This window comes from Mobula birostris, chromosome 10, assembly GCF_030028105.1.
Source record: "Mobula birostris isolate sMobBir1 chromosome 10, sMobBir1.hap1, whole genome shotgun sequence".
Classification (NCBI taxonomy): Eukaryota; Metazoa; Chordata; class Chondrichthyes; order Myliobatiformes; family Myliobatidae; genus Mobula; species Mobula birostris.
Genome location: NC_092379.1, coordinates 118,227,566 through 118,252,348, shown reverse-complemented (window position 1 = coordinate 118,252,348; position 24,783 = coordinate 118,227,566). Strand labels below are relative to the sequence as shown.

The 24,783-nt window shown below is 41.6% G+C and overlaps 1 protein-coding gene across 4 annotated transcripts in view; it reads right to left on the bottom strand.

The window, feature by feature from the left end:
* LOC140204271 (ubiquitin carboxyl-terminal hydrolase 12) overlaps positions 1 to 24,304 on the bottom strand; it is a 54,465-nt gene extending 30,161 nt beyond the window's left edge. For all 4 annotated transcript variants that reach the window (XR_011887570.1, XM_072270853.1, XM_072270854.1 and 1 more), the window contains exon 1: positions 24,163 to 24,304. Coding sequence is in view for 3 of the 4 variants with exons in the window: in XM_072270853.1 (XP_072126954.1) it covers positions 24,163 to 24,210 (48 nt within the window). In the remaining variant the exon portion in view is untranslated. The remainder of the gene's footprint in view (positions 1 to 24,162) is intronic.
* Between the last annotated feature and the right edge of the window lie 479 nt (positions 24,305 to 24,783).

Genomic DNA, 24,783 nt, shown 5'->3' with positions numbered 1-24,783 from the left:
AAAGTGAGTTCAGGGAGCTAGGTGCTAAGTTAAAAGACCGGACCTTCAGAGTTATGATCTCAGGATTGCTAGCCGTACCATGTCCTCGTGAGGTCGGAATTAGGAAGACCGTACAGTTTAACATGCCGCTGAAGAGTTTGTACAGGAGGAAGGCTTTAAACTCTTGGATCACTGGGCTCTCTTCCAGGGAAGGTGGAACCTGGACAGAAGGAATAGTTTGCACCTAACTGAAGGGGGACTAATGTGCTAGTGGGAAGGTTTGCTGGTGCTGCATGAAGCCTGATTTATACTTCTGCGTCAACGTGACGCCGTAAGTACTGCGTCGCCGCAAACCCTACGCAAAGCCGACGCGGATCCCTATGCCAGAGCCTGCGTTGCCGCGACACACAACTAAATGTAACCATGCCTTGCGGCAACGCAGACCGCAACAGCTGTGATTGGTCCGCTTGGTAGCATCACATTTCATCCTACTTTGCAATAGCTTCCCATTGAACAACTGAAGGGCAGGGAAGGAACTCTGGCTGCAATGCTTTCCATAAAGCTTTACAGACCTCCGAAATTATGGAGGACACATTTTGCTTTTATGAAAAAAGACGCTCGTTTCTTGTTTACCCCGAGAAAGACTACCATGACCATGAAGCCTTGCACGAGGTGTGTGCGCATGCGTGACGTGCGTGAATTGCAGAGCGACACAGACACACCAACACACAAGTATAAATGCTCACAACGTGCGTAGGCCACTTGCGTAGGTTATGGTGTCCAGTTAACGCAGAAGTATAAATCAGGCTTGAGGGTAAGGGGGTTAAACTAGAGTTGCAGGGGGATGAGAACCAGAGCACCAGAACAGATAGTGAAGTGGTTATGGAGAAAGATGCTATTTGATGGAGAATGGACACGAAAGCAGAGGAACATCTGGAGAAATTTCTGAAACGCCCGTTCGCTGCTGTCATTACTGTGTGGTCGGGAACTTTTGGAGGCTAGGCCTCAAAATCCCCAGCCTTGCCTGCTTTTGGCGACCGAGAAGGAGGTTGAATCGTTCGGACAGAGATGGTGCTCAGTACTCGGTGTCGGAGAGCTGATCAGAGCTCGAAGTTTTCGGATGACTCACAGTCGGATTGTGGTCGGCATGGCAGGGAGACTTTTTTCTTCCTGCTCCCGTCTGCCTATGGTATTGTTACACTGTTTGTAATGATATGTTATAATTATGTAGTTTTGTCAGTTTTTTCAGTCTTGGTTTGTCCTCGGTTTTGTGATATCACACCGGAGGAAATAATGTATCATTTCTTAATGCATGCATTACTAAATGACAATAAAAGAGGACTACGTGTCTTCATAATCATCATCATTATTAAGCCTAAGTAGGCGGAGAAGATGGCGGCGCGACACAGCGTGCGCCGACGCTCCGAATTGATATCGTATTTGTGAACTAGGATGTCGTGCACAATCCTGATTTGATGGAGACAGCCGTGAGAAGCACATTGGAACATCTGGAGAAACTTCTGAAATGCCTGCTTCGCTGCCGCTGCTACTGTGCGATCGAGAATCTCAGGAGGGGTAGGCCCCAAATCCTCGGCAATGCTTATTGCTGGAGCCGGGGCTGGGGTCGAAGCGCTCGGCAGAGATGGTGCTCGGCGCTCAGTGTTGGAGAGCTGGTCGGAAGCTCGAAGTTTTCGGACGGACTCGGAGTCGGACTGTGGTCGGGTGCTTCCAGGGTGCTGCATCGGCAAGTTTGCGGCGCTGGAAGCTCATGACAGGAAGAGTTTTCTTCCTTCAACCGTCTGCGTGAGATGATGGGACTTTCGAGAGGCTTTGAGACTTTTTACCGTGCCCATGGTCTGTTCTTCTATTAAATTACGGTATTGCCTGCACTGTTGTAACTATATGTTATAATTATGTGTTATTGTCAGTTTTTTTTAGTCTTGGTTTGTCTTGTGTTTCTGTGATATCATTCTGGAGGAACAAATTGTATCATTTCTTAATGCATGCATTACTAAATGACAATAAAAATCCTCATAATCGAATCTAATACAAAGTCAGGAACCAAAAGGTTGAGCATGATGGGTTTAATGTTCAGAACTGCATATATTTCAATGCAGAGTAGGAAATGCAGATAGGGCATGGATCAGCACATGGAATTATGACGTTATAGCCATTAGTGAGACTTAGTTGCAGAAAGGGCAGGACTAGCAGCTGAGTGTTCCAGGGTGCTGTTGTTTTAGACTTGATAGAGCAGGAGGGATTAAAGGGGGAGGGTGTCATTACTAGTCAAGGAAAATGTCATGACAGTGCTCAGTCAAAACAGACGGAAGGGCTTGTCTCGTGAGGACTTCTGGGTAGAACCGAGGAACGTGTAAGGTATGACCGTGCTCATGGAATTATAACATAGACCACCGAACAGGATATAGACCATCCACAGGATCTAGAGGAGCAAATTTGTAGAGAGTTCACAGACTGTTGCAAGAACCATAAGGTTGTGATCGTAGGTGATTTTCCAACATATTGACTGGGGCTCCCGCACTGTAAAAGGGTTGGATGGGAAAGAATTTGTCAAACGTGTTCAGGAAAGTTTCCTTCATTAGTGCATAGATGTCCAACTAGAGAGAGTGCGATACCAGATCTGCTATTAGAGAATGAAGACAGGGCAGATGACAGAAGGATATGTAGGGGAACACTTTGCATCTAGTGACCATAACAACATTAGTTTCAAGGTAATTATGAAAAATTATAGTCTGTTCCACTTATTGAGATTGAGATTGGAGAAAGTCCAATCTTGATGGTATCAGTAAGGATCTGACAAGTGTGGATTGGGACTAGCTGTTTTCTGGCAAGGGTAGTTCAAAAGTGGGAGGCGTTTAAAAGTGAAATTTTGAGAGTACAGAATTGGTATGTTCCTGTCAGAATAAAAGGCAAGGATAACAGGTTTAGGGAACCTTAGTTTTCAAGAAATATTGAGGCCCTTGTTAAGAAAGAGGAGGTGAATAGCAGGTATAGGCAAGCAGGTCAAAGGAGGTACATATCCTCAAGATTCTGGGGAGTAGATTTAGGATGGAGATGAGGAGGAACTGATTTTCCCAGAGAGTGGTGAATCTGTGTAATTCTCTGCCCAATGAAGCAGTGGAGGCTACCTCAATAAATATATTTAAGACAAGGTTAGATAGCATTTTTGCACAGTACGGGAATTAAGGGTTATGGGGAAAAGGCCGGTAGGTGGAGATGAGTCCATGGCTAGATCAGCCATAATCTTATTGAATGGTGAAGTGTTACATACCCCGTGGGTATCTGGTGACTGTCTTATGACCATGATGTAATGGTTTTGCGATGGTGGGTTTCAGTTTAGTTTTGTATTAGTTCGTCAGTTACTCCGTTATGCTGCGTACTTGTCTCATGGCGCAGTTTCGTCTTAAAACAGGGTTTTCCTTTCTATTTTAAGGTGCAAAGATTGGTGCTGGCAGTTTCACCAATTGCTGCCAGGTTTGTGTGTGTCTATAATTTTTCCTTTACAGTAATATTGGAGAGTGAAGACCTTACTAAAGGACGGGAACCCGAAGGATCGAATAAAGTTGGAGTCGTTCGGTGGTTTTATAAAGGATCGACCTTATTGGGTCCTCGTTCAGAAATAGTGACGTGCATCTGAGATAACTCCTGCAAGAGCAGGGAAGTTTGAGCAGTGTTCACTCGCCAGGAAAAGGTCAGTTCCTTTAAGCTGTTTTATTTCCTTCGTCGTGAATTCTTTTGAGAATCAGCAGTAACGTCACGTCTTCGAAGAAATCCGTTTCCAGAGAAGTCTCTCCTTATTGACTGTGTAAATCACTTGGACTTTTGAATTTACCACTTTAAGAACTGTTTTTGAATTTACCCTTTTAAGAACTGTTTCAGAGTTGGCGTATAGCAGTTAACTTCCGGTTAAGTTAGTCGTTGGAATACTTTCCTCTACTGTTGAGCAGAGTTTAATAAATGTTTGTTTTTTTATAAAACCTGACTCCATTGATAATTCATTGTTGCCGGTCACATGACAAAGTAGGCTCGATGGGCCAGATGGCCTACTCCTGCTCACATTTCTTATGTTCTGTTGTTATGTAGGTACTTGAGAAACATAAGAAATGCAAGAGAACACTTAAAAAAACAATCAGAAGTACTAAGAGAAGATATGATGTTCCTCTGGCAGACAAGGTGAAGGAGAATCCCAGGGACAAAATTGGTCCTCGGGAAGATCAGAGCAGTATTCTATGTGGGGAGCCACAAGATGGAAAAATCACATATGGATTTGTTTGCGTCTATATTTACTTGGGAAATAGCCAGAGGATATACATGCAAGGCACTGCAGCAACTAGTTCTTGGACCCAATTCTGATTACAGAGGGGGTGGTGTTTGCTCTCTTGAGGCAAATTAGGGTGGATAAACCCCCCACGGCCTGACAAGGCGTTCCCTCAGACCCTGTGGGAGGCTAGTGAAGAAACTACACAGGTCGAAATATTTAAAACACCTTTAGCCACGGATGAGATGCCAGAGGATTTGGGGATAGCATATGAAGTTCCTTTGATTAAGAAAGGAAGCCAGGAAATTATAGGCCAGTGAGCCTGACATCAGTAGTGGGAAGGTATCTTAAGCGACTGGATATATAAGTATTTGGATGAATAGGGACTGATTATGGATTATCCACGTGGCTTTGTGCATGTTAAGTCATGTCCAACCAACCTTAATAGTTTTTCCAGGAGATCACCAGGAAAGTTGATGAAGCCAAGGCAGTGAATGTTGTCTACATGGACTTTAGCAAAGCCTTTGACAAAGTCCCACATGGGAGGTTGATCAAGAAGGTTCAATTGCTTTGCGCTGAAGATGAGGCAGTAAATTGGATTGGACACTGGCTTCACGGAAGAAGGCAGAGAGTGGTAGTAGATAGTTGCCTGTCTGACTGGAGGCCTGTAACTGGAGGCCTGCCCCAGTGCCGCAGGGATCGGTGCTGGGTCTGTTGTTATTTGTTATCTGTATCAACAATCTGGATGATAATGTGGTAAACTGGATTAGCAAATCTGTGGATGACATCAAGACTGGGGATGTAGTGGACAGCAAGGAAGACTATCAAAGGTGGCAGCAGGATCTGGACCAGCTGGAAAAATAGGCTGAAAGTAGCAGATGGAATTTAATGCAGAAAATTGAGATGTGTTGCACTTTGGGAGTTGGGATGTTATGTTGAAATTGTTAAGACATTGGTGAGGCCTAATTTGGAGTATTGTGTCCAGTCTTGGTCACCTACCACCTACAGGAAAGATACAAATAAGTTTGAAAGAATGCAGAGAAAATTTACAAAGATGTTGCCAGGAATTGACCATCTGAGCGATAGGGAAAGGTTAAACAGGTTAGCACTTTATTCCCTAGAACACAGAAGATTGAGGGGACATTTGATAGAGGTGTACAAAAATTATAGTGCATGTGCAAGCAAGCTTTTTCCACTGAGGTTGGGTGGGGCTACAACTAGAGGCTATGGGTTAAGGGTGAAAGATGAAAATATTTAAAGAGAACGTGAGGGAGAACTTCTTCACTTCGAGGGTGGTGAGATTGTCAAATGAGCTGCCAGCATAAGTGGTAGATGTGGGTTCGACTTCAACATTTAAGAGAAATTTGGATGGGTACATGAATGGTTGAAGTATAAATGGATATAGTCCAAGTGTAGGCAGATTAATAGTTTGGCACAGTCCAGATGGACTGAAGGACCTGTTCCTATGTTGTAGTGATCTATGACTCTAATTATCCATATTGACACAACACTATTAATATTCACCCTAAAAATTATTGCAACGTTAACACAGAAATTCTTGCAATGGTAACCTGTGAAAAGGACAAGGGGAAATATTGTTCTTCAGCTTTATACAGTATAGATATTCTCAAGATCTACAAATATACATTTTTCATCTACACAGAGATCCCAAAGTACTTGGTTCCAAAAGTTCTCCACGAAGAGGCAAAAGTTGAGCTGAGCAGAGTGAAATCAATGTCACTAAAAAATTATAAGGATTCTATAATAATGAAGTTGGAGCTGTTGAGGGTGGTTGGAAGGGTTGGGAAAGGAATGTACTTTTAACAAAGACTTTAAAAAATGTGTTTATGTATTTATTCCTTAGAAAAGATGACAAGAAAAGAATATTTAAAAAATCAGTTAGTTCAGATAATGTATTTTCCAAAGAATTAAATAAGCAATTGTCCATCTGTCTCTGAAATCACTAATCAACTGAGACCCATGATCATTCAAGATCTCCTTCCTTTTTGAATTAACAGAGTTAGATTTACTATTTTCCAACCTAACAGAAACTTTCTAGAATCTAGAGACCTTCATAAAACTGAAAGCAATCCAGTAATTATCTCAGCAGCTGTTTCTTGTAAGACATAAAGATGTACTCTGGATAATATCAGCCCATAATTCCAAGTGATTTACTCAGTACTACTTCTGAGATGATTGAAAAGTTGCCAAGTTCCTTCTTTCTTCCCAATTCCTGAGTTAGAACTATTTACTGGTTGTTACACATATCCTCCACAGTGAAGATAATGAAAACTACTACTTTAGTTCAACTGCCATCATTACTTTTTCTTTTATTCATTCACGAGACTTATTTTCTAATTGACCAACGCATTCTTCCTTTTGAAATATCTACAGAAACTTGAATTGCCCACTTTTAGATTTCTGGCTAGCTAGAAGAAAGTTTCGCAATATGTGAATTATACATACACATCTCCATTGATGTTGACCTGCAAGGTTATTCCAACTTTTTTTTAAAATATATTAAACTCCTTTTCCCAGCAGGAGTGTGCCTTCAATGTACATACATTTCTACACCCAATAAGACCACAGTACAACTTGCAAAAATAGCTAGAAAGAAAAAACCCAAAAAGCAGAAAACTCTTAAGCATACAAACGCCTACATTTTTTTCTTTTTCCGTTCCATGGACACCCATAAGTGGGAAATGCATATAACTGACAGTATGTAATTGACAGCACGTAGGTTAATAGTAAGAGATGTTATGCATGCAGTTCATTGGGGATACCTGACTGGGAAAAACAAGCAACATGCTCAACTAGTTTTCCACACTCTAATTCATAAACACTGAAGGTACTGCAGAATTTCTGTAACGACCCCATTTGAGGTATACATAGATTAGAAATTGAGCTTAAATCATTCTTCTATCAAAACTCTGAACCATTGTTTTTCTTCCCATAAATGGATCCCTGACCAGCAGAGATTTCCCAATAGTTTCTGTTTGTATTACAATAGATTCTTGGCTGTCCTCCCTCATTCTATTCTTGGGGTAACCAAATATCAATGTCCTGCATCCTAACTTGTAACAGGTTCAACTCAACTACCATCTTTATTCTTAGCAGCCAATCAGCCTCAGACACATCTGCTAGTCCAATTCCAACAGCTTCTACATTCTGAATTTAATTACTTCAACAATGACAAATAGCAAAGAAATTCTGGAATTCCTTCCATTCGCCCCTTCTCTGTGCTCTCCTTTTCGACCGTCTAGTTGACAGAGCATCTGTCCTAATATCTCATGACCTGGCTTTTAAAAAAAATTATAAGGGTTGTAAATGAATGTTGCTTCCCACCAGATGTAGTTTTTTCCTTATCAAGTCAAGTCCATTAAGTATACAGCTAAATTTCAAATTCATTGTTTATAAACCCAAAGCTGTCTGCTATCTTCCATGTAATGAGGGAAAAGAGAAAAAAACCTGAAGAAAATTTAAGAAAAATGTTCTTAGAAGCCCCTCCAGTTCAGAACATCAAATAATAAGAATTTAGAGGATTTTGTGGACATTAACAATTCTCTTTCACCTTCTGTATGCAGTAATATCAACCTGCTATTGGTGGCCTATGCTCTAGAAGGGATGATAGGTGATTTACTGTGATGCACGCTGTTTATACCGGTCAAGTCGTTACACCATGATCCAACTTCTTTGTGAATATACTTCACAAACACAGCAGCTTGCCAAAAACATAATGGTGGTGAAAAGGCTCAAGACATCAATATTTCTCTGTATTTATATTCTTATGGCCTTTGTTTCTTGTACCATGCAATTAAAATAGCTTACATGTCAAGATACAAGCTCATTCCTTCATTCATGCAAATATATATTAGAACATGAAACAGCGCAACCCTTTGGTCCAGAATGACTGTGCCAAACATGATGCCAAAATAAACCAAATCTCGCCTGTCTGTACATGATCCATATTTCCTGCCTATTCGTGTGACCATATAAAAATGCTTTAAATGCCACTGTTGCATCTGCTTCCACCACTACCCTTGGCAACCTACTCCAGGCACCCATCATGCTCTGTGTGGAAAAAAAATTTTCACTGTACCTCGGTATACATGACAGTAATAAACCAATTAACATTTCTATGCTCAGTGAAAGATTCTGTCTGCTCTATTTGGAATTGAAATTGATTTATTATCATCACATGTACCAACATAACTCCGCCACAGACAGTCCCAGGCCTGGCTGCTAAAGGAGAAGGTTTGTGCATGGGGCTGGCAACCCCATCCCTAAAGAACCAGAGCTATGAAGCTCCAAAGACCTCATCCCTGGGAAAGGAAGAATCTTCACCTAGGAAGTGAAAAATGGCCCAGGAAAGAGGACTCTGGTGAGTTGATGTCGGCTGCGTATGCCCCAGTAGGGACGATGGGTAAGTAAGTACTGGAATACAGCGAAAAGTATGTCTTGCATACTACTTATACAGCTCAAATCGTTAAACAATACACCGACATGGAATGCAGAATTGTGTGTAACAGTTACCAAGTAACAAGCAGTGCACGTAAACTTTAAGGAGCAAGGTAGTTTCTGACATGAAGATCCATTTCATTGCACTAGGGAACCATTTAATAGGCTTATAACAGGAGGGTAGAAGCTGTCCTTGAGGCTGGTGCTATGTACTTTCTACTTTTTGTATCCTCTTGTCTGATGGAAGAAGGGAGAAGAAAGAATGTTCTGGTCAGCGGGGTATTTGAATATGCTGACTGCTTTAATGAGGCACTGATCAGTACAACACCTATGCCAAGTATAGATTTATATCTTTCAGAATTATATCAACTTCTGCCAGATCTCCCCTCAGCCTCTGACCCCTGAGTAAACAACCCAAGTTTGCCTAGCTTCTCCTTATAGCTCGTAGCCTTTAAAATCAGTCAATGACCTGGCAAACCTCTTATATACCTTTTTCCAAAGCCTCCGTGCCCATACTCATTGGTGCAACCAAAACAGCATATCAATCAAAATCTCAAATTAAATACTTTAAGAAAAAAATAATGATTGGACCATTTTGAGCTAAGAATCATTCTCACGAAGACACGAGACTTCAAATGTTGGAATCTAGAGTAAAAAAACAAAATACTGAAGAAACTGTGGTCTGTCCTTTTCCCTCCTCAGATGCTGCCCAACCTGCTGAGTTCCTGCAATATTTTCATCTTTGTTTCATCGTTTCAATGACATTTTCTGCATTTTTGTAGATATTCTATATTTTCACATTAGAAAATATTCTAGATATTGGCAAAACAAGACAATTTACAAGAAATTGATCGATTTCCCATTGCATCTGAAGCTGACAGTAAGCTTGCTTCTTATACAAAGTTTGCAATATGCAATAAAACTCGGATACTCTGGCACCGATGGGATTTTGGTACTGCTAGCGTAGCATATTTTCTGAATATTGGATATTATTTCTATTAATACCCAAAACATTTACTTTTTTAACATGTTACTCAGTTGTACAATAAAATTTCAAATGAAACCAGTAAGTTTAAAAGAATTTGGAAATACACTTAGTGGCTACTTTATTAGGTACACCTATACAGTAATGTATAGATCTAATCACTCAATCATATGGCAGCAACTCAACGTATAAAAGCATTGAGACATGGTCAGGAGGTTAAGTTATTGTTCAGAACAAACAGCAGGATGAGGATTTGTGATTTTGATTGTGGAATGGCTGTTGGCGCTAGTTGGGGTGGTTTGAGTATCTCAGAATCTGCTGATCTTGCGGGATTTTCATGCACAATCATCTCCAGAGGTTACAGAGAATGGTGCTAGAAACAAAAGATGCAGTGAACAACAGTTCTGTGGGTGAAAACATCTCGTTAATGTGAAAGTTCAGAGGAGAATGGCCAGACTAGTTCTAGATAACAAAAAGATGGCAGTAACTTAAATAACCACACGTTACAACAGTAGTTTGCAGAAGAGCATATCTGAATGCACAACATGTCAAACCTTGAAGTGGATGAACTACAGCAGCAGAAGACGACGAACATATACTCAGTGAGGTACCTTATAAAGTGGCCGGGGAGTTTATATCAGACCCCTGATCCAGCTGCAACACTACCCGAACCCAGATTCAGCCACACACCTGGTTCACAAACTGATTTTATGCATTCAAGGATAAGTCCTCTAATGCGTGCAGGTCCACCTTTCCACTTAATTGTTGGAAGCACCTAAAATCTAGATTAATACATCATTTCCACCAGGCTGTCTTTGTTTACCACCCCGGTAATCATAAAAATACTGAAATCAAACTTAAGTATAAAGTGATCTCCCTTCTCTATAGTCATACATCAGTTTCCCTAAAAATTTCAGAACAACTTGCAAATAACTGAAGTCATACAATTCTGAAAGAGGTTTCCAGAACCTAACTATGTCATTGCAATTGAAAGCATGGCTGCCAATGGTACTGCAATTATGCTTAACGATGGAGTAATTAGAGAAGTACAGATAGCTCAAGGGTTATATGGTTGAATGAGACTACAGAGATAGGAAGCACTGGGACCACACAGGGAAACAAGAATGAGAATTTTAAAGTTTGAGCATTGCTTAAGTCTTTATATTTCTGCAAATTTAGGAGTTGATGGTCATGGGCGTCAGAGCTTTGACCTTGTTCATGGAAAGCAAAACAGCAAGTTAGGTCTGGGGATAGCAATGGCATGGATGATTGTATCAGGATCAGATAAAATGAAGCAAAGCTAGAACAGGACAATGTTACAGAGATAAAAATGGGAGATCTTGAAGACGATGGAGATGAGAGATCCACAAACTCTGTTCAGGATTAAATATCAGAACCAAAATCGGGTTTATTATTACCGACAAATGTCATGAAATTTGTTGTTTTGCAGCAGCAGTGCAGTGTGATATGTAAAAATGTAACTGTAAGTTAGAAGAAATACATAAATGTTCATGTTCTGTTCAGTCAGAGGGGAAGAAGCTGTTTCTAAATCATTGAGTGTGGGTCTTAAGGCTCCTGTACCTCCTCCTTGATGGCAGTAATGAAACAAGGGCATGTCCTAGATGGTGAGGATCTTGAATGATGAATATCTCCTTGAGGCAGCACCTTCTGAAGTATCCTCAACAGTGGGCAGGCCAGTGATCATGATGGAGCTGGCTCAGTCTACAAGTCTCCACAGCTCTTTTCTTGATCCTGTGCACTGGAGCCTCCATACTACGCAGTGCAACCAGTGAAAATGGTCTTCACGGTACATCAGTAGAAAGTTGCTAGTCTTTGGTAACATACCAAATCTCCTCAAACTCTTAATGAAGTATAGCTGGTGGCATGCTTTCTTCGTGACTGCGTCAATATGTTGGGCCCAGAAACTTGAAGCTGTTGACCCCTCAATGAGAACCGGTGTGTATTTTCCCATTCTCCCTTCCTGAAGTCAACAATCAGCTCCTTGTTCTTACTGATGTTGAGAACAAGGTTGGTGTTGTGACACATTCAACTAGCTGATTTATCTCACCCTTGTACACCGCCTCATCATCACCTGAGATTCTACCAACAGCTGTGTCATCGGTGTATTTATAAATGGTGTTTGAGCTGTGCCTAGCCACACAGTCATTGGTGTAGAGACAGTAATGCAATGGGCTAAGCAAGCATCCTTGAGGTGTGAACATCAAGGTTGTGGATAACCTGGTTCAGTTTTCTACAGTTACCAGAGTGAAGGATAGAATTGATGGCTAGGAAATAGAATAAATATAACATAACATAATGTAATCTAATGTGAAAGACCACGATGAAAAGAAATCAATCAGAAATGAAGCCCATTTAATTCAGCATTCCTTTTCATTTGCTTCTTTCCTCTTGAACAGTATAATTCTGTGGCACCTCACTGAGATACATTAAAACAGGCTGGGTTGCTGATTTATCTGCATCTTTATGATGTGCTATCTCTGCTTCAGTCAGCAGGAGAAAACAGAGATGGGGAAGAGATCACACAAATGGTGAAAGGTTTTCTTGGTAATTTCCTTGCATGACGACAAAACTCAAAAGAAGAACTTGAATAATCTATAAAACTATTGGAATACCTGCTGATCGCACAATGTGGCAAAGCAAGGGAGATATTAAGGGAAATATTTATGGTAATGTAGGTTGGCAGGAAGGTAGGTGAGGGAAAGAAGAACCGAAGGATCAAGGATTTGAAGTCTTGGATCTTAGAATGAATAACTGATGACCCTCCCTATCTTTTTTAACAACCATTTTCTACCAATTTACATTAATGTAATCCTGTAGACCGAAGGCAGAATTGAGTAAATTTTTCAATACTCCTGAATATTAATCAAAACATCAAGCAGAAATCCAGAGAAGTGAAAAGATACTGCTTCAACAAAACAATCCATTTAATAACTATGTGTGTTTAAAGCATAATCATGTTTTAAAGAATGTGATTGACGATGAATAAACTGAGGTGATTATCACAAACTCTTTTGAAATTCACTGATTTTTTTCATTAGGTCTGCATGATTCTGAAAACTTCTAAACTATCTAATTCCACGTCAGCTTACCCTTTTTATTTTCTTTGGTTTGCCCTTGCATCCTTTTTCTCCAGCAAAAGAACATTGCACAAGTTGCGTCAAGTGATTGCCCTTTCCACCAGATTAACTTTCACAGTCTACGCAAGTAACAAGACTGAAGTTGGGTTATCTGATAACATAGAAAAAAGTAGTTTCTTCAAGAGATTCACAAAAAGTAGAACTAATATTAGATTGTACTACTCTGCCTTGTAAAATGTTGTGGGTGAATGCAATTTATGTATCAAAATAATCTTCCACAGGTTTTAAATCCCAGGAGTAACTTGAAACAGTGTTATTCTTATACTTTTACAATTACCAGAGGAAAAAAAATGGATTTTGAAAAATTGTATGACACTTTATGGTGACAAACAAATGGTAATTAGACACTCCATGTTTTTTTTTAAGTTGGTCAGCTGAGAATAGGGAAGCAAAATACTTCAGGATCAGGAATTGGCCAAATATCCTTCTTCTGAAGGATGGCCAACACCTGAATCTTCCTTTCAAAAACTAAGTTTCTATTTATACCAATTAATTATCAACAACCTTTCCCAGCAGCTCATTCTGCAAATCAGTTGCTGTTTCAATCACTAATCGCCAAGAAAATTGCTGTAGTGCAGGGTAAGGCACATATATATTACAGCAAGAGACTACGCACAAATTTTATAAGGTTGAAATTAATTTTCTTACAGTCGATGTTACAATATGTTTTGTAACACACACAAAGTGCTGGAGAAGTGCAGGAGGTCAGGCAGCAACTATGGAAATGAATAAAGTCGACGTTTTGGGCAAAGACCCTTCTTCAGGACTTCTTTGAAATGTCTACTGTTTATTCATTTCCATAGTTGCTGTCTAACATGCAGAGTTCCTCTAACATTTTGTGTATGTTGATCTGGATTTCCAGGATCTGCAGAATCTCTTGTGTGTATGTTTTGCATATAAATTCATCCAAAATAACAATGTGAAAAGTTATTGACAATTTTTATATCCACAAAATATATGGTACAAGCCAAAGTAAAGATTATAAACCAAAATAATCAAGTTACCCACTGATCTAAAAATCAGATCATTATGATGCACAGCAGAAATAACATTACAATGCAAATATTACAATTATGGGAAGAGTGACTGAAGAATCCTCACTTGCTTTTCAGTAAAAACTCTTGGTAACATTAGCTTTAGGCTTACCAACAACTAAATTACAAAGTTAAAGGAGGGGCTGTTAAGTGTAAAAATATCAATGTCCTTATTGAACACAATAGAAATTCCAATTGCACATTTAGATCTAAATTGTAGCCTCAAACATGATCACCGGGGAAATTCTGCCCACTGCTTTACATTTTTCCTCTTTGTCAATTGACAATTTTAACCATTCTTCCAAATTTACCATGAATGAAGTTATTTATCCAGGTTTAAAATTATGAGGAATCTCATAGGAGATCCATAAGAAATAGGAGCAGGAGTAGGGTTTAAGGCTTCTTGTTCATGCTCCAATATTCAGCAGAATGCTGGTTGATCCATTCCTAGTCTCATCACGAAGATTCGGCCTGAATCACGTAACTCTTGACGATACACTTGGGACTTGAGTGACACTGGACTCCTCCTGGATATTATCCCCATCAATACCAAACTGATTTTTAAAATTCACTTCTTTTAGATGTTTCCAGTGAATTCTGTAAATTTAAAAGGAGTGTTCTGATCAATTTAAAACAAGTGCGAATAGCAGAGGCTCTGGTGAGTTGGAAGGGAACGTGGCAGGATCTTGGCCCTTGGTGAGCAAAAGGCAGTTAAGGAAATGGATCCCTGGCGAGTCAGAGGGGAGTATGTGAACCAAAGCCCCAGTAATTATTATATATTATTATGGCAGATTTCTCCTGCATCCTCCCCAAACCGTTTATATCTTTCCTAAAGTGTGGAGCCCAGAATTGGACAATAGTCTGCTTGTGCCCAGATCAGTTGTTTTATGAAGGTTTGTAAAGGTTCCTTATATTCATCTTCTATTTATAATACTCAGCATCACATTTACATTTTAAGCATTTTCTCAAGTTATCCTGTCACTTTCAATGAACTATGCACACATATCCACAGATTTCTCTGTTCTTGTACCCCTTTTAGAATTGTTCCTCTAGAGCAGGGGTTCCCAACCTTTTTTTTGCCATGGACCAACACCATTAAGCAAGAGGTCTGTAGACGTCAGGTTGGAACCCCTGCTGGAGATATAATGAACTGTCTGTAGATATAATAATAATGAGAAAATAAAAATAAAAGGATGTTGGCAAAGTGAGATGCAAACTGGAGAAGGAAAATATTGCAGATGCTAGAAAACCTGAAATAAAAACAAAGAATGCAGGTTACACCTACTGGGACATGCTGCCCAAACTCAGAAAAAGAAACAGGTGGTGCTTCAGGGAGATAACTTTTCATCAGAGCTGGATAGTTCTGATACAAGCTGATGCAGTTGAAACTGTCAAATTCAATGCCAAGGCCTGAGGGCTAAAACATGCCGTAAAAAGATGAGATGCTGTTCTTTAGCTTGTATGGAACAATGCAAGAGGCTAAGAAGTCACAGAAAGTGGTGGGAGGTGTATGTCAGAAAATTAATGTGACACGCAAAAATAGGGTAACCCATGCAGACTGAAAGAAGGTGTTTGCCCAGTCTGTAAAAGGTTTTTCCAATCCCAAGGAGACTGCATCATAGAAACATAGAAACATAGAAAATAGGTGCAGGAGTAGGCCATTCGGTCCTTCGAGCCTGCACCGCCATTTATTATGATCATGGCTGATCATCCAACTCAGAACCCCGCCCCAGCCTTCCCTCCATACCCCCTGACCCCCGTAGCCACAAGGGCAATATCTAACTCCCTCTTAAATATAGCCAATGAACTGGCCTCAACTGTTTCCTGTGGCAGAGAATTCCACAGATTCACCACTCTCTGTGTGAAGAAGTTTTTCCTAATCTCGGTCCTAAAAGGCTTCCCCTCTATCCTCAAACTGTGACCCCTCGTTCTGGACTTCCCCAACATCGGGAACAATCTTCCTGCATCTAGCCTGTCCAATCCCTTTAGGATTTTATACGTTTCAATCAGATCCCCCCTCAATCTTCTAAATTCCAACAAGTACAAGCCCAGTTCATCCAGTCTTTCTTCATATGAAAGTCCTGCCATCCCAGGAATCAATCTGGTGAACCTTCTTTGCACTCCCTCTACAGCAAGGATGTCTTTCCTCAGATTAGGGGACCAAAACTGCACACAATACTCCAGGTGTGGTCTCACCAAGGCCTTGTACAACTGCAGTAGTACCTCCCTGCTCCTGTTTCGAATCCTCTCGCTATAAATGCCAGCATACCATTCGCCTTTTTCACCGCCTGCTGTACCTGCATGCCCACTTTCAATGACTGGTGTATAATGACACCCAGGTCTCGTTGCACCTCCCCTTTTCCTAATCGGCCACCATTCAGATAATAATCTGTTTTCCTATTTTTGCCACCAAAGTGGATAACTTCACATTTATCCACATTAAATTGCATCTGCCATGAATTTGCCCACTCACCCAACCTATCCAAGTCACCCTGCATCCTCTTAGCATCCTCCTCACAGCTAACACTGCCACCCAGCTTCGTGTCATTCGCAAACTTGGAGGTGCTGCATTTAATTCCCTCATCCAAGTCATTAATATATATTGTAAACAACTGGGGTCCCAGCACTGAGCCTTGCGGTACCCCACTAGTCACCGCCTGCCATTCTGAAAAGGTCCCGTTTATTCCCACTCTTTGCTTCCTGTCTGCTAACCAACTCTCCACCCACACCAATACCTTACCCCCAATACCGTGTGCTTTAAGTTTGCACACTAATCTCCTGTGTGGGACCTTGTCAAAAGCCTTCTGAAAATCCAAATATACCACATCCACTGGTTCTCCCCTATCCACTCTACTAGTTACATCCTCAAAAGATTCTATGAGATTCGTCAGACATGATTTTCCTTTCACAAATCCATGCTGACTTTGTCCGATCATTTCACCGCTTTCCAAATGTGCTGTTATCACATCCTTGATAACTGACTCCAGCAGTTTCCCCACCACCGAGGTTAGGCTAACCGGTCTATAATTCCCCGGTTTCTCTCTCCCTCCTTTTTTAAAAAGTGGAGTTACATTAGCCACCCTCCAATCCTCAGGAACTAGTCCAGAATCTAACGAGTTTTGAAAAATTATCACTAATGCATCCACTATTTCTTGGGCTACTTCCTTAAGCACCCTGGGATGCAGACCATCTGGCCCTGGGGATTTATCTGCCTTTAATCCCTTCAACTTACCTAACACCACTTCCCTACTAACATGTATTTCGCTCAGTTCCTCCATCTCACTGGACCCTCTGTCCCCTACTATTTCTGGAAGATTATTTATGTCCTCCTTAGTGAAGACAGAACCAAAGTAATTATTCAATTGGTCTGCCATGTCCTTGCTCCCCATAATCAATTCACCTGTTTCTGTCTGCAGGGGACCTACATTTGTCTTTACCAGTCTTTTCCTTTTTACATATCTATAAAAGCTTTTACAGTCCGTTTTTATGTTTCCTGCCAGTTTTCTCTCATAATCTTTTTTCCCCTTCCTAATTAAGCCCTTTGTCCTCCTCTGCTGAACTCTGAATTTCTCCCAGTCCTCAGGTGAGCCACTTTCTCTGGCTAATTTGTATGCTTCTTCTTTGGAATTGATACTATTCCTAATTTCTCTTGTCAGCCACGGGTGCACTACCTTCCTTGATTTATTCTTTTGCCAAACTGGGATGAACAATTGTTGTAGTTCATCCATGCAACCTTTAAATGCTTGCCATTGCATATCCACCGTCAATCCTTTAAGTGTCATTTGCCAGTCTATCTTAGCTAATTCACGTCTCATACCTTCAAAGTTACCCCTCTTTAAGTTCAGAACCTTTGTTTCTGAATTAACTATGTCACTCTCCATCTTAATGAAGAATTCCACCATATTATGGTCACCCTTACCCAAGGGGCCTCTCACGACAAGATTGCTAATTAACCCTTCCTCATTGCTCAAAACCCAGTCCAGAATAGCCTGCTCTCTAGTTGGTTCCTCGACATGTTGGTTCAAAAAACCATCCCGCATACATTCCAAGAAATCCTCTTCCTCAGCACCTTTACCAATTTGGTTCACCCAATCTACATGTAGATTGAAGTCACCCATTATAACTGCTGTTCCTTTATTGCACACATTTCTAATTTCCTGTTTAATACCATCTCCGACCTCACTACTACTGTTAGGTGGCCTGTACACAACTCCCACCAGCGTCTTCTGCCCCTTAGTGTTACGCAGCTCTACCCATATCGATTCCACATCTTCCCGGCTTATGTCCTTCCTTTCTATTGCGTTAATCTCTTCTTTAACCAGCAACGCCACCCCACCTCCCCTTCCTTCATGTCTATCCCTCCTGAATATTGAATATCCCTGAACGTTGAGCTCCCATCCCTGGTCACCCTGGAGCCATGTCTCTGTGATCCCAACTATATCATAATCATTAATAACAATCTGCACTTTCAATTCATCCACCTTATTACGAATGCTCCTTGCATTGACACACAAAGCCTTCAGGCGTTCTTTTACAACTCTCTTAGCCCTTATACAATTATGCTGAAAAGTGGCCCTTTTTAATGCTTGCCCTGGATTTGTCGGCCTGCCACTTTTACTTTTCTCCATAGTACTTTTTGTTTCTACCCTCACTTTACACCCCTCTGTCTCTCTGCACTGGTTCCCATCCCCCTGTAGTGAACTAACCTTCTCACGCCTAGCCTCTTTAATTTGATTCCCACCCCCCAACCATTCTAGTTTAAAGTCACCTCAGTAGCCCCCGCTAATCTCCCTGCCAGGATATTGGTCCCCCTAGGATTCAAGTGCAACCCGTCCTTTTTGTACAGGTCACGCCTGCGCCAAAAGAGGTCCCAATGATCCAAAAACTTGAATCCCTGCCCCCTGCTCCAATCCCTCAGCCACGCATTTATCCTCCACCTCATCGCATTCCTACTCTCACTGTCGCGTGGCACAGGCAGTAATCCCGAGATTACTACCTTTGCGGTCCTTTTTCTCATCTCCCTTCCTAGCTCCCTATATTCTCCTTTCAGGACCTCATCCCTTTTCCTACCTATGACATTGGTACCTATATGTACCACGACCTCTGGCTCCTCACCCTCCCACTTCAGGATATCTTGGACACGATCAGAAATATCCCGGACCCTGGCACCAGGGAGGCAAACTACCATCCGGGTCTCTGGACTGCGTCCACAGAATCGCCTATCTGACCCCCTTACTATCGAGTCCCCTATCACAACTGCTCTCCTCTTCCTTGCCCTACCCTTCTGAGCTACAGGGCCGGACTCTGTGCCGGAGGCACGGCCACTGTCGCTTCCCCCGGGTAAGCTGTCCCCCCCAACAGTACTCAAACAGAAGTACCTGTTGTTAAGGGGCACAGCCACCAGGGTACTCCCTATTACCTGACCTTTCCCCTTCCCCCTCCTAACCGTGACCCACTTGTCTGCCTCCCGTGGCCCCGGCGTGACCACCTGCCTGCAACTCCTCTCTATCACCTCCTCACTCTCCCTGACCAGACGAAGGTCATCGAGCTGCAGCTCCAGTTCCGTAACGCGGTCCCTTAGGAGCTGCATCTCGATGCACTTGGCGCAGATGTAGACGTCCGGGAGGTTTGGAGACGCCAGGGCCTCCCACATCCAACACCGAGGACAGCAAACTGCCCTCACACTCATACTGCCCCTCTCCTCAAATAACAATGGAAAATGAATGCCAAACCTTCCTCGCCTGTTTCCGCCTAAGCCCGTTGAGCTGAAGCCCTTCAGCCTTCACTCTGCTCCCGGCTCACTCCGCAGCCCGCAAACTACGCTGCCCGCTCTATGAGGCTCTGTTCCTTTTAAATCTGCTGCGCTGCACAGCCCGACGTCACACGCCTGCGCAGTCCCGCCTCTCAGAACGCCGTTGGAGAAAAAAAAATAATGAAAATTTCAAAAATGTCTTTCTCGGCACTCCCACTCAGACTCCTTCTTCGAATCAAACCCGAAGCAGGATGTCTGCTCTATCAAATGCAGGGTGCTAGGCTGGAAATAACCATTTTTGGTTATTTTTGGGTTTTTTTTGTTATTTGTTATATAAAGTTTGGGGAGCTGCTTCATCTGGAAGGAATTTTGAGTCCCTGGATGCAGAAAGGGAATAGATGTTAGTGAACATGGCAGAGCAAAATGGAGGGCAAGGTCTTTTCAGAATGCCGAAATGAGAAAAGGGAATACATCTCTGCTACTGACATAATTCTAAAGGTGGCAAAACTCACAGAAGATGATCTGGTGAATACAGCAGAAATGAAGGAAGATGTTCTGTTGAGTTTCAATGAAAGATGAGGTCATGGAGACCTTTTCTTTGTTCTAGGTGGGAGGAGATTAAGTGACAGTGGAAGTACAAGAAATGAAGCTTTGCAGGACACTTCCTTTCATCCTGCAAGAGAGACCATAAACTTCCAGTTGCCTGTCGCTTAATTCCCGTCTGATTAAGATAAGGCCTGTCTAATGAAGTAAGTTCAAGGTGCAGCATCTCGTCTTCTAATCTGGCCCATTGCAGCCCAACGACCTTAACGTTGCTTTTGACAATCTTAGATAACCAGCCTTTCCAGTTGCATCAGAACAGGTCAGTTCTGAAAAAATGTCCTGAACTAAAAATACTACCATTCAAAGTACATTTATTATTAAAATACTGTGTGTATCTATATACAACCTTGAGATTCATCTCCTTATAGGCAGCCAGAAGGTTGTATGTAGTATACATACTTCGAACATTCTATCTAATTACTGACTTGCACCTTGTAGATGGTAGAAAACCTCTAGGGCTATCCCAGGAACTCTCAATTGCCCTCCTGCTTCTTACAGCCACAGAAACAGAGATATACAACATGGAAACAGGCCCTTCAGCACACTGAGTCCTCAGTGACCATTAACATTACACCTACACACATTCTAGCTTCATTCTTGCCACCTTCCCCTGAAATTCCTCCCAGGCTCTATCATTCAGCTGCACACTGCAGCAATTTGCAGTTGCTCATTCACCTGAAGACCAGCACGTCGTTGGGATGAGGTAGGAAACACACACAGTAATAGGAAGAACGTGCAAACTCCACACAGAGAGCACCCAACATCGGGACTGAATAGGTCTCTGGCACTCTGAGGCAGCAGTTCCACTGTGCTGCCTTTTTTATATAAAAGGAAAATGGAACAACTGAGAACAGAAATCCCCTTGGTTGGGCTAAACAGCCCTGAGGGCTGACGTGAATGGCATAGAATTGCATAGAAAAATATTACAGAAACAGGTCCTTTGGTCCACTGAGTTCTTGCCAACCATTAAGCACCCATTTCCACTAATCCCATTTTATTCTTCATGTACTCTCATCAATTCCCCTTGAATTCTATCACAATTCACAGTGGACAATTAACTACTGATCCTCACTTTTTAAGATATGGGAGGAAACCAGAATACCCAAAGAAAACCCATGGGTTCACAAGGAGAATGTGAAAACTCCTTACAGGTTGTAAGTAGTTGGTGGTGAGAAGTTGGGTCGTGTCAGATGAAATGCAAACAGCAGGCAGATAAAACAGAGTCAGGCAACTGAATTCTATTTTTAATGCGAAAGTCAGAGGAGATAGTGACATAATCCTCCACTACCAGGCCAGGCATCCATGGAAATGAACAAACAATCGACATTTTGGGCCAAGACCAGAACTGGAAAGAAAGAGAGAAGGTGCCAGAATAAAAAGGTAGGGCCGAGAGGGTTAGGGGAAGGAGGATAGCTGGAAGGTGACAGGAGAAGCCAGATTCACCTTCCTTTCCAGTGTCCATCCTCCTTCCCCTCCTACACTTTTTATTCAGGCACCTTCCCCCTTCCTTTCTAGTTCTGAAGAAGGGTCTTGGCCTGAAACATTGACTGTTTGTCCATTTCCATAGATGCCACCTGACCTGCTGAGTTCCTCCTGTATTTTGGGTGTGTTACTTTGGATTTCCAGCATCTGCAGACTTTATCGTATTTATGAATTGCTCCCCCGCTATCACAAATGTTGCAGTCAAGTATCCACATGTGGATACATCACATGGGTCAGTGCACTCTAAATACAACAGTCTCATCCTCAGAGAATGGTCATAGCAATCATTGATACTCAATGGTTACATAAGCCTTGTATTTTTGAGGCTGTTTAGTCGAGTTTCCGGCAAAGCTGACCCCACTATGTTGGCAATGGTGAACTCAAATGATGAAAATGACAAGGGATAGCTTGTTAGGCTCTCTCTTGTCAAAGATGGTCATTGCTTGACATTTCTAAGGTACGGATGCAACTTGCCACTTATTAGCCCAGGACTCAATGTTTTCTAGTTTTTGCTGCATGCAAGCAGGAACTGTTTCATTTACAGAGTTGTAAATGAAACGATACTCCCCCCCGACCCCCACTAATGACCGCACATCTCTACTTCTGACCTGAAGATGGAAGGAAGGTCATTGACAAAACAGCTAAGTGATATTCTATCCCTTTTGGTCTCTAACCCTATCATAGGCATTCCTTTCGTTCTCCATCTCTCCCTTGCAATCAAAAAATTATGTGATTTAAAAATTTTCTCAGTTCTGACATTAGATTTTCTGTATAGTTTACAGATGTTTGCATTTTTTCCATTTTTATTTCACTATTATGTCTAGAATCAACTCAAAGCACTCAAATCAGAAAGTTAAGAACTTATATTGGGTTCTTTCAGTTGAAAGATTCTAGTGACCCAATTATTCCAATTTATTATATTGAATGAATTCTAATTACTTGAGTGGAAAATATTTTTAAACTTTATTTTAAAATGTAATATACTTTTGCTTTACAGTCTGGGTGTTCTTGAAGATACAAAATTACATAAACAAGCATGAATATGAAATGGATTTATTCTCCTTTTGTTTAGAAATAAACCAGAACTAAGCTAATGCCAAAGTGGTATCTGCAGCCCAAGCATTAATCCCAGGTACAAAACAAATTGCAATAACAAATGTGATTCTAGAACAGGTAGGCCTCTTCTATAATGTAAATGTGAAACAGATGCTGTGGCAATAATAGACTTTTGTCTAACTAATTGTTGGACAGGAAAGAAACAGCTCACCTTCTAGTTAATAGACAATAGACAATAGATGTAGGAGTAGGCCATTCAGCCCTTCGAACCGGCACCGCCATTCACTGCGATCATGGCTGATTATCCACAACCAGTACCTTTTTTCTGCCTTCTCCCCATATCCCTTCACTCCATTATCTTTAAGAGCTCTACCTAACTCTTTCTTGAAAGAATCCAGCAAACTGGCCTCCACTGCCTTCTGAGGCAGAGCATTCCACAGAACCACAACCCTCTGTGTGAAAAGGTTTTTCCTCAACTCCGTTCTAAATAGTCTACCCCTTATTCTTAAACTGTGGCCTCTGGTTCTGGACTCCCCGAACATCGGGAACATGTTTCCTGCCTCTAGTGTGTCCAATCCCTTAATAATCTTGTATGTTTCAATCAGATCCCCTCTTATCCTTCTAAAATGGGAAGATATGTGAAGATGATGTATTTATAAGTTGAAAGATGTACGTTCAAGTTGTCAAATATCTATTCTCAGAACTTGCACTCCTATCATCTCTGCATTGTCTTAGAAATGTACAGTATGCCAATTAAACAAATGGACATTCATTTTAAATCCTATAGTATTGTGCTCCAATATTCCAGAATAGTCAAATAATCTAATTAACATTAATTCATTATGACTATTTTCCCACTAGATTAAGAATATATGTCTTTAAGCAATTAAACAAAAAAGGGAGGAGTGGCATTTTTTCTTCAATAAACAAATGCAAGATGACTGGAAGATTCAACCCACAAACCAATATTCTCAATTCTGTACAAGCACCTGATATAAAGAGCAGAAGCTATTAACAATAAAAACACAACCCCATTTGAAATTGGAACAAAATACACAGAAATACACGTAATAGTGCTATCTTTTACAAGAGAATTGCAACAACCCAGAATTGGGCGATGTTTCAAACATAGACCCGTTATTGCAGCAGATCAGACACAGCTGCTTATCCTTATCGATCGTTTTCTTGCGGATTATTTTGTTTAAAGTTATCTGCGGGCTTGTTTCTGCTCCCGGGATTGGGGGGACTGCAAGCTTCGACTGGGTGGGGAATCTCCACTATTTCTCCGAAGCTCAGTCCGTCGGCCTTGAGCCGAGATATGGGAGAAGGTTGCAGAGAGGGAAGAAGGGAGGGGGGGAGAGAGAGCCACCCACACTCACCATCGTACAAATCGAGGCGATTTTTCTGACAGTCATCAGTATTTCCATCCGTCCGCCGCCATATTGCCCAAACTGTGCCCCGCAATCGAACCGGCTTCTCCGCCGCACCGCCTCCCACTGACCCACCTCCACCGCGCAAACACCACCGGCTGTACACCACGTGCCCCCCACAGCCGTTCCGCTGCAGATGCGTTCCTGTGCTACTGTGCTGAACACCACCAACTGTACATCATTGGAACAACTGAGGGAGAGGGGAGGGGACGTTTGTACGCGTTCGGCACAAGTGCGAACGACGACTGTTTGCTGATTATTCTGGTCGGTTAAGTACACAAGCTTTCTCAACGTGAGAAAATGCATTTAAAACAATATATATTCCGTGTACAACTAATTGCAAACTAAAATTCCCCAATTTGAGCAAGAGCGTTTTAATGAAAACCGGTCACGTTTTAAATGAAACCCAAATATTTAGATTTGTTAGGCTGTGAATGAGCATCTCTACCGTATGGGGTACGCGGAGTTTTTATCTGATTATTGGAACACCAGCTATTGTGTTATTTCAATCTTTCTGACCATCTTATTTATTAGGAATGAGGAGTAAGAACTGCCCGCGGCACAATTTTT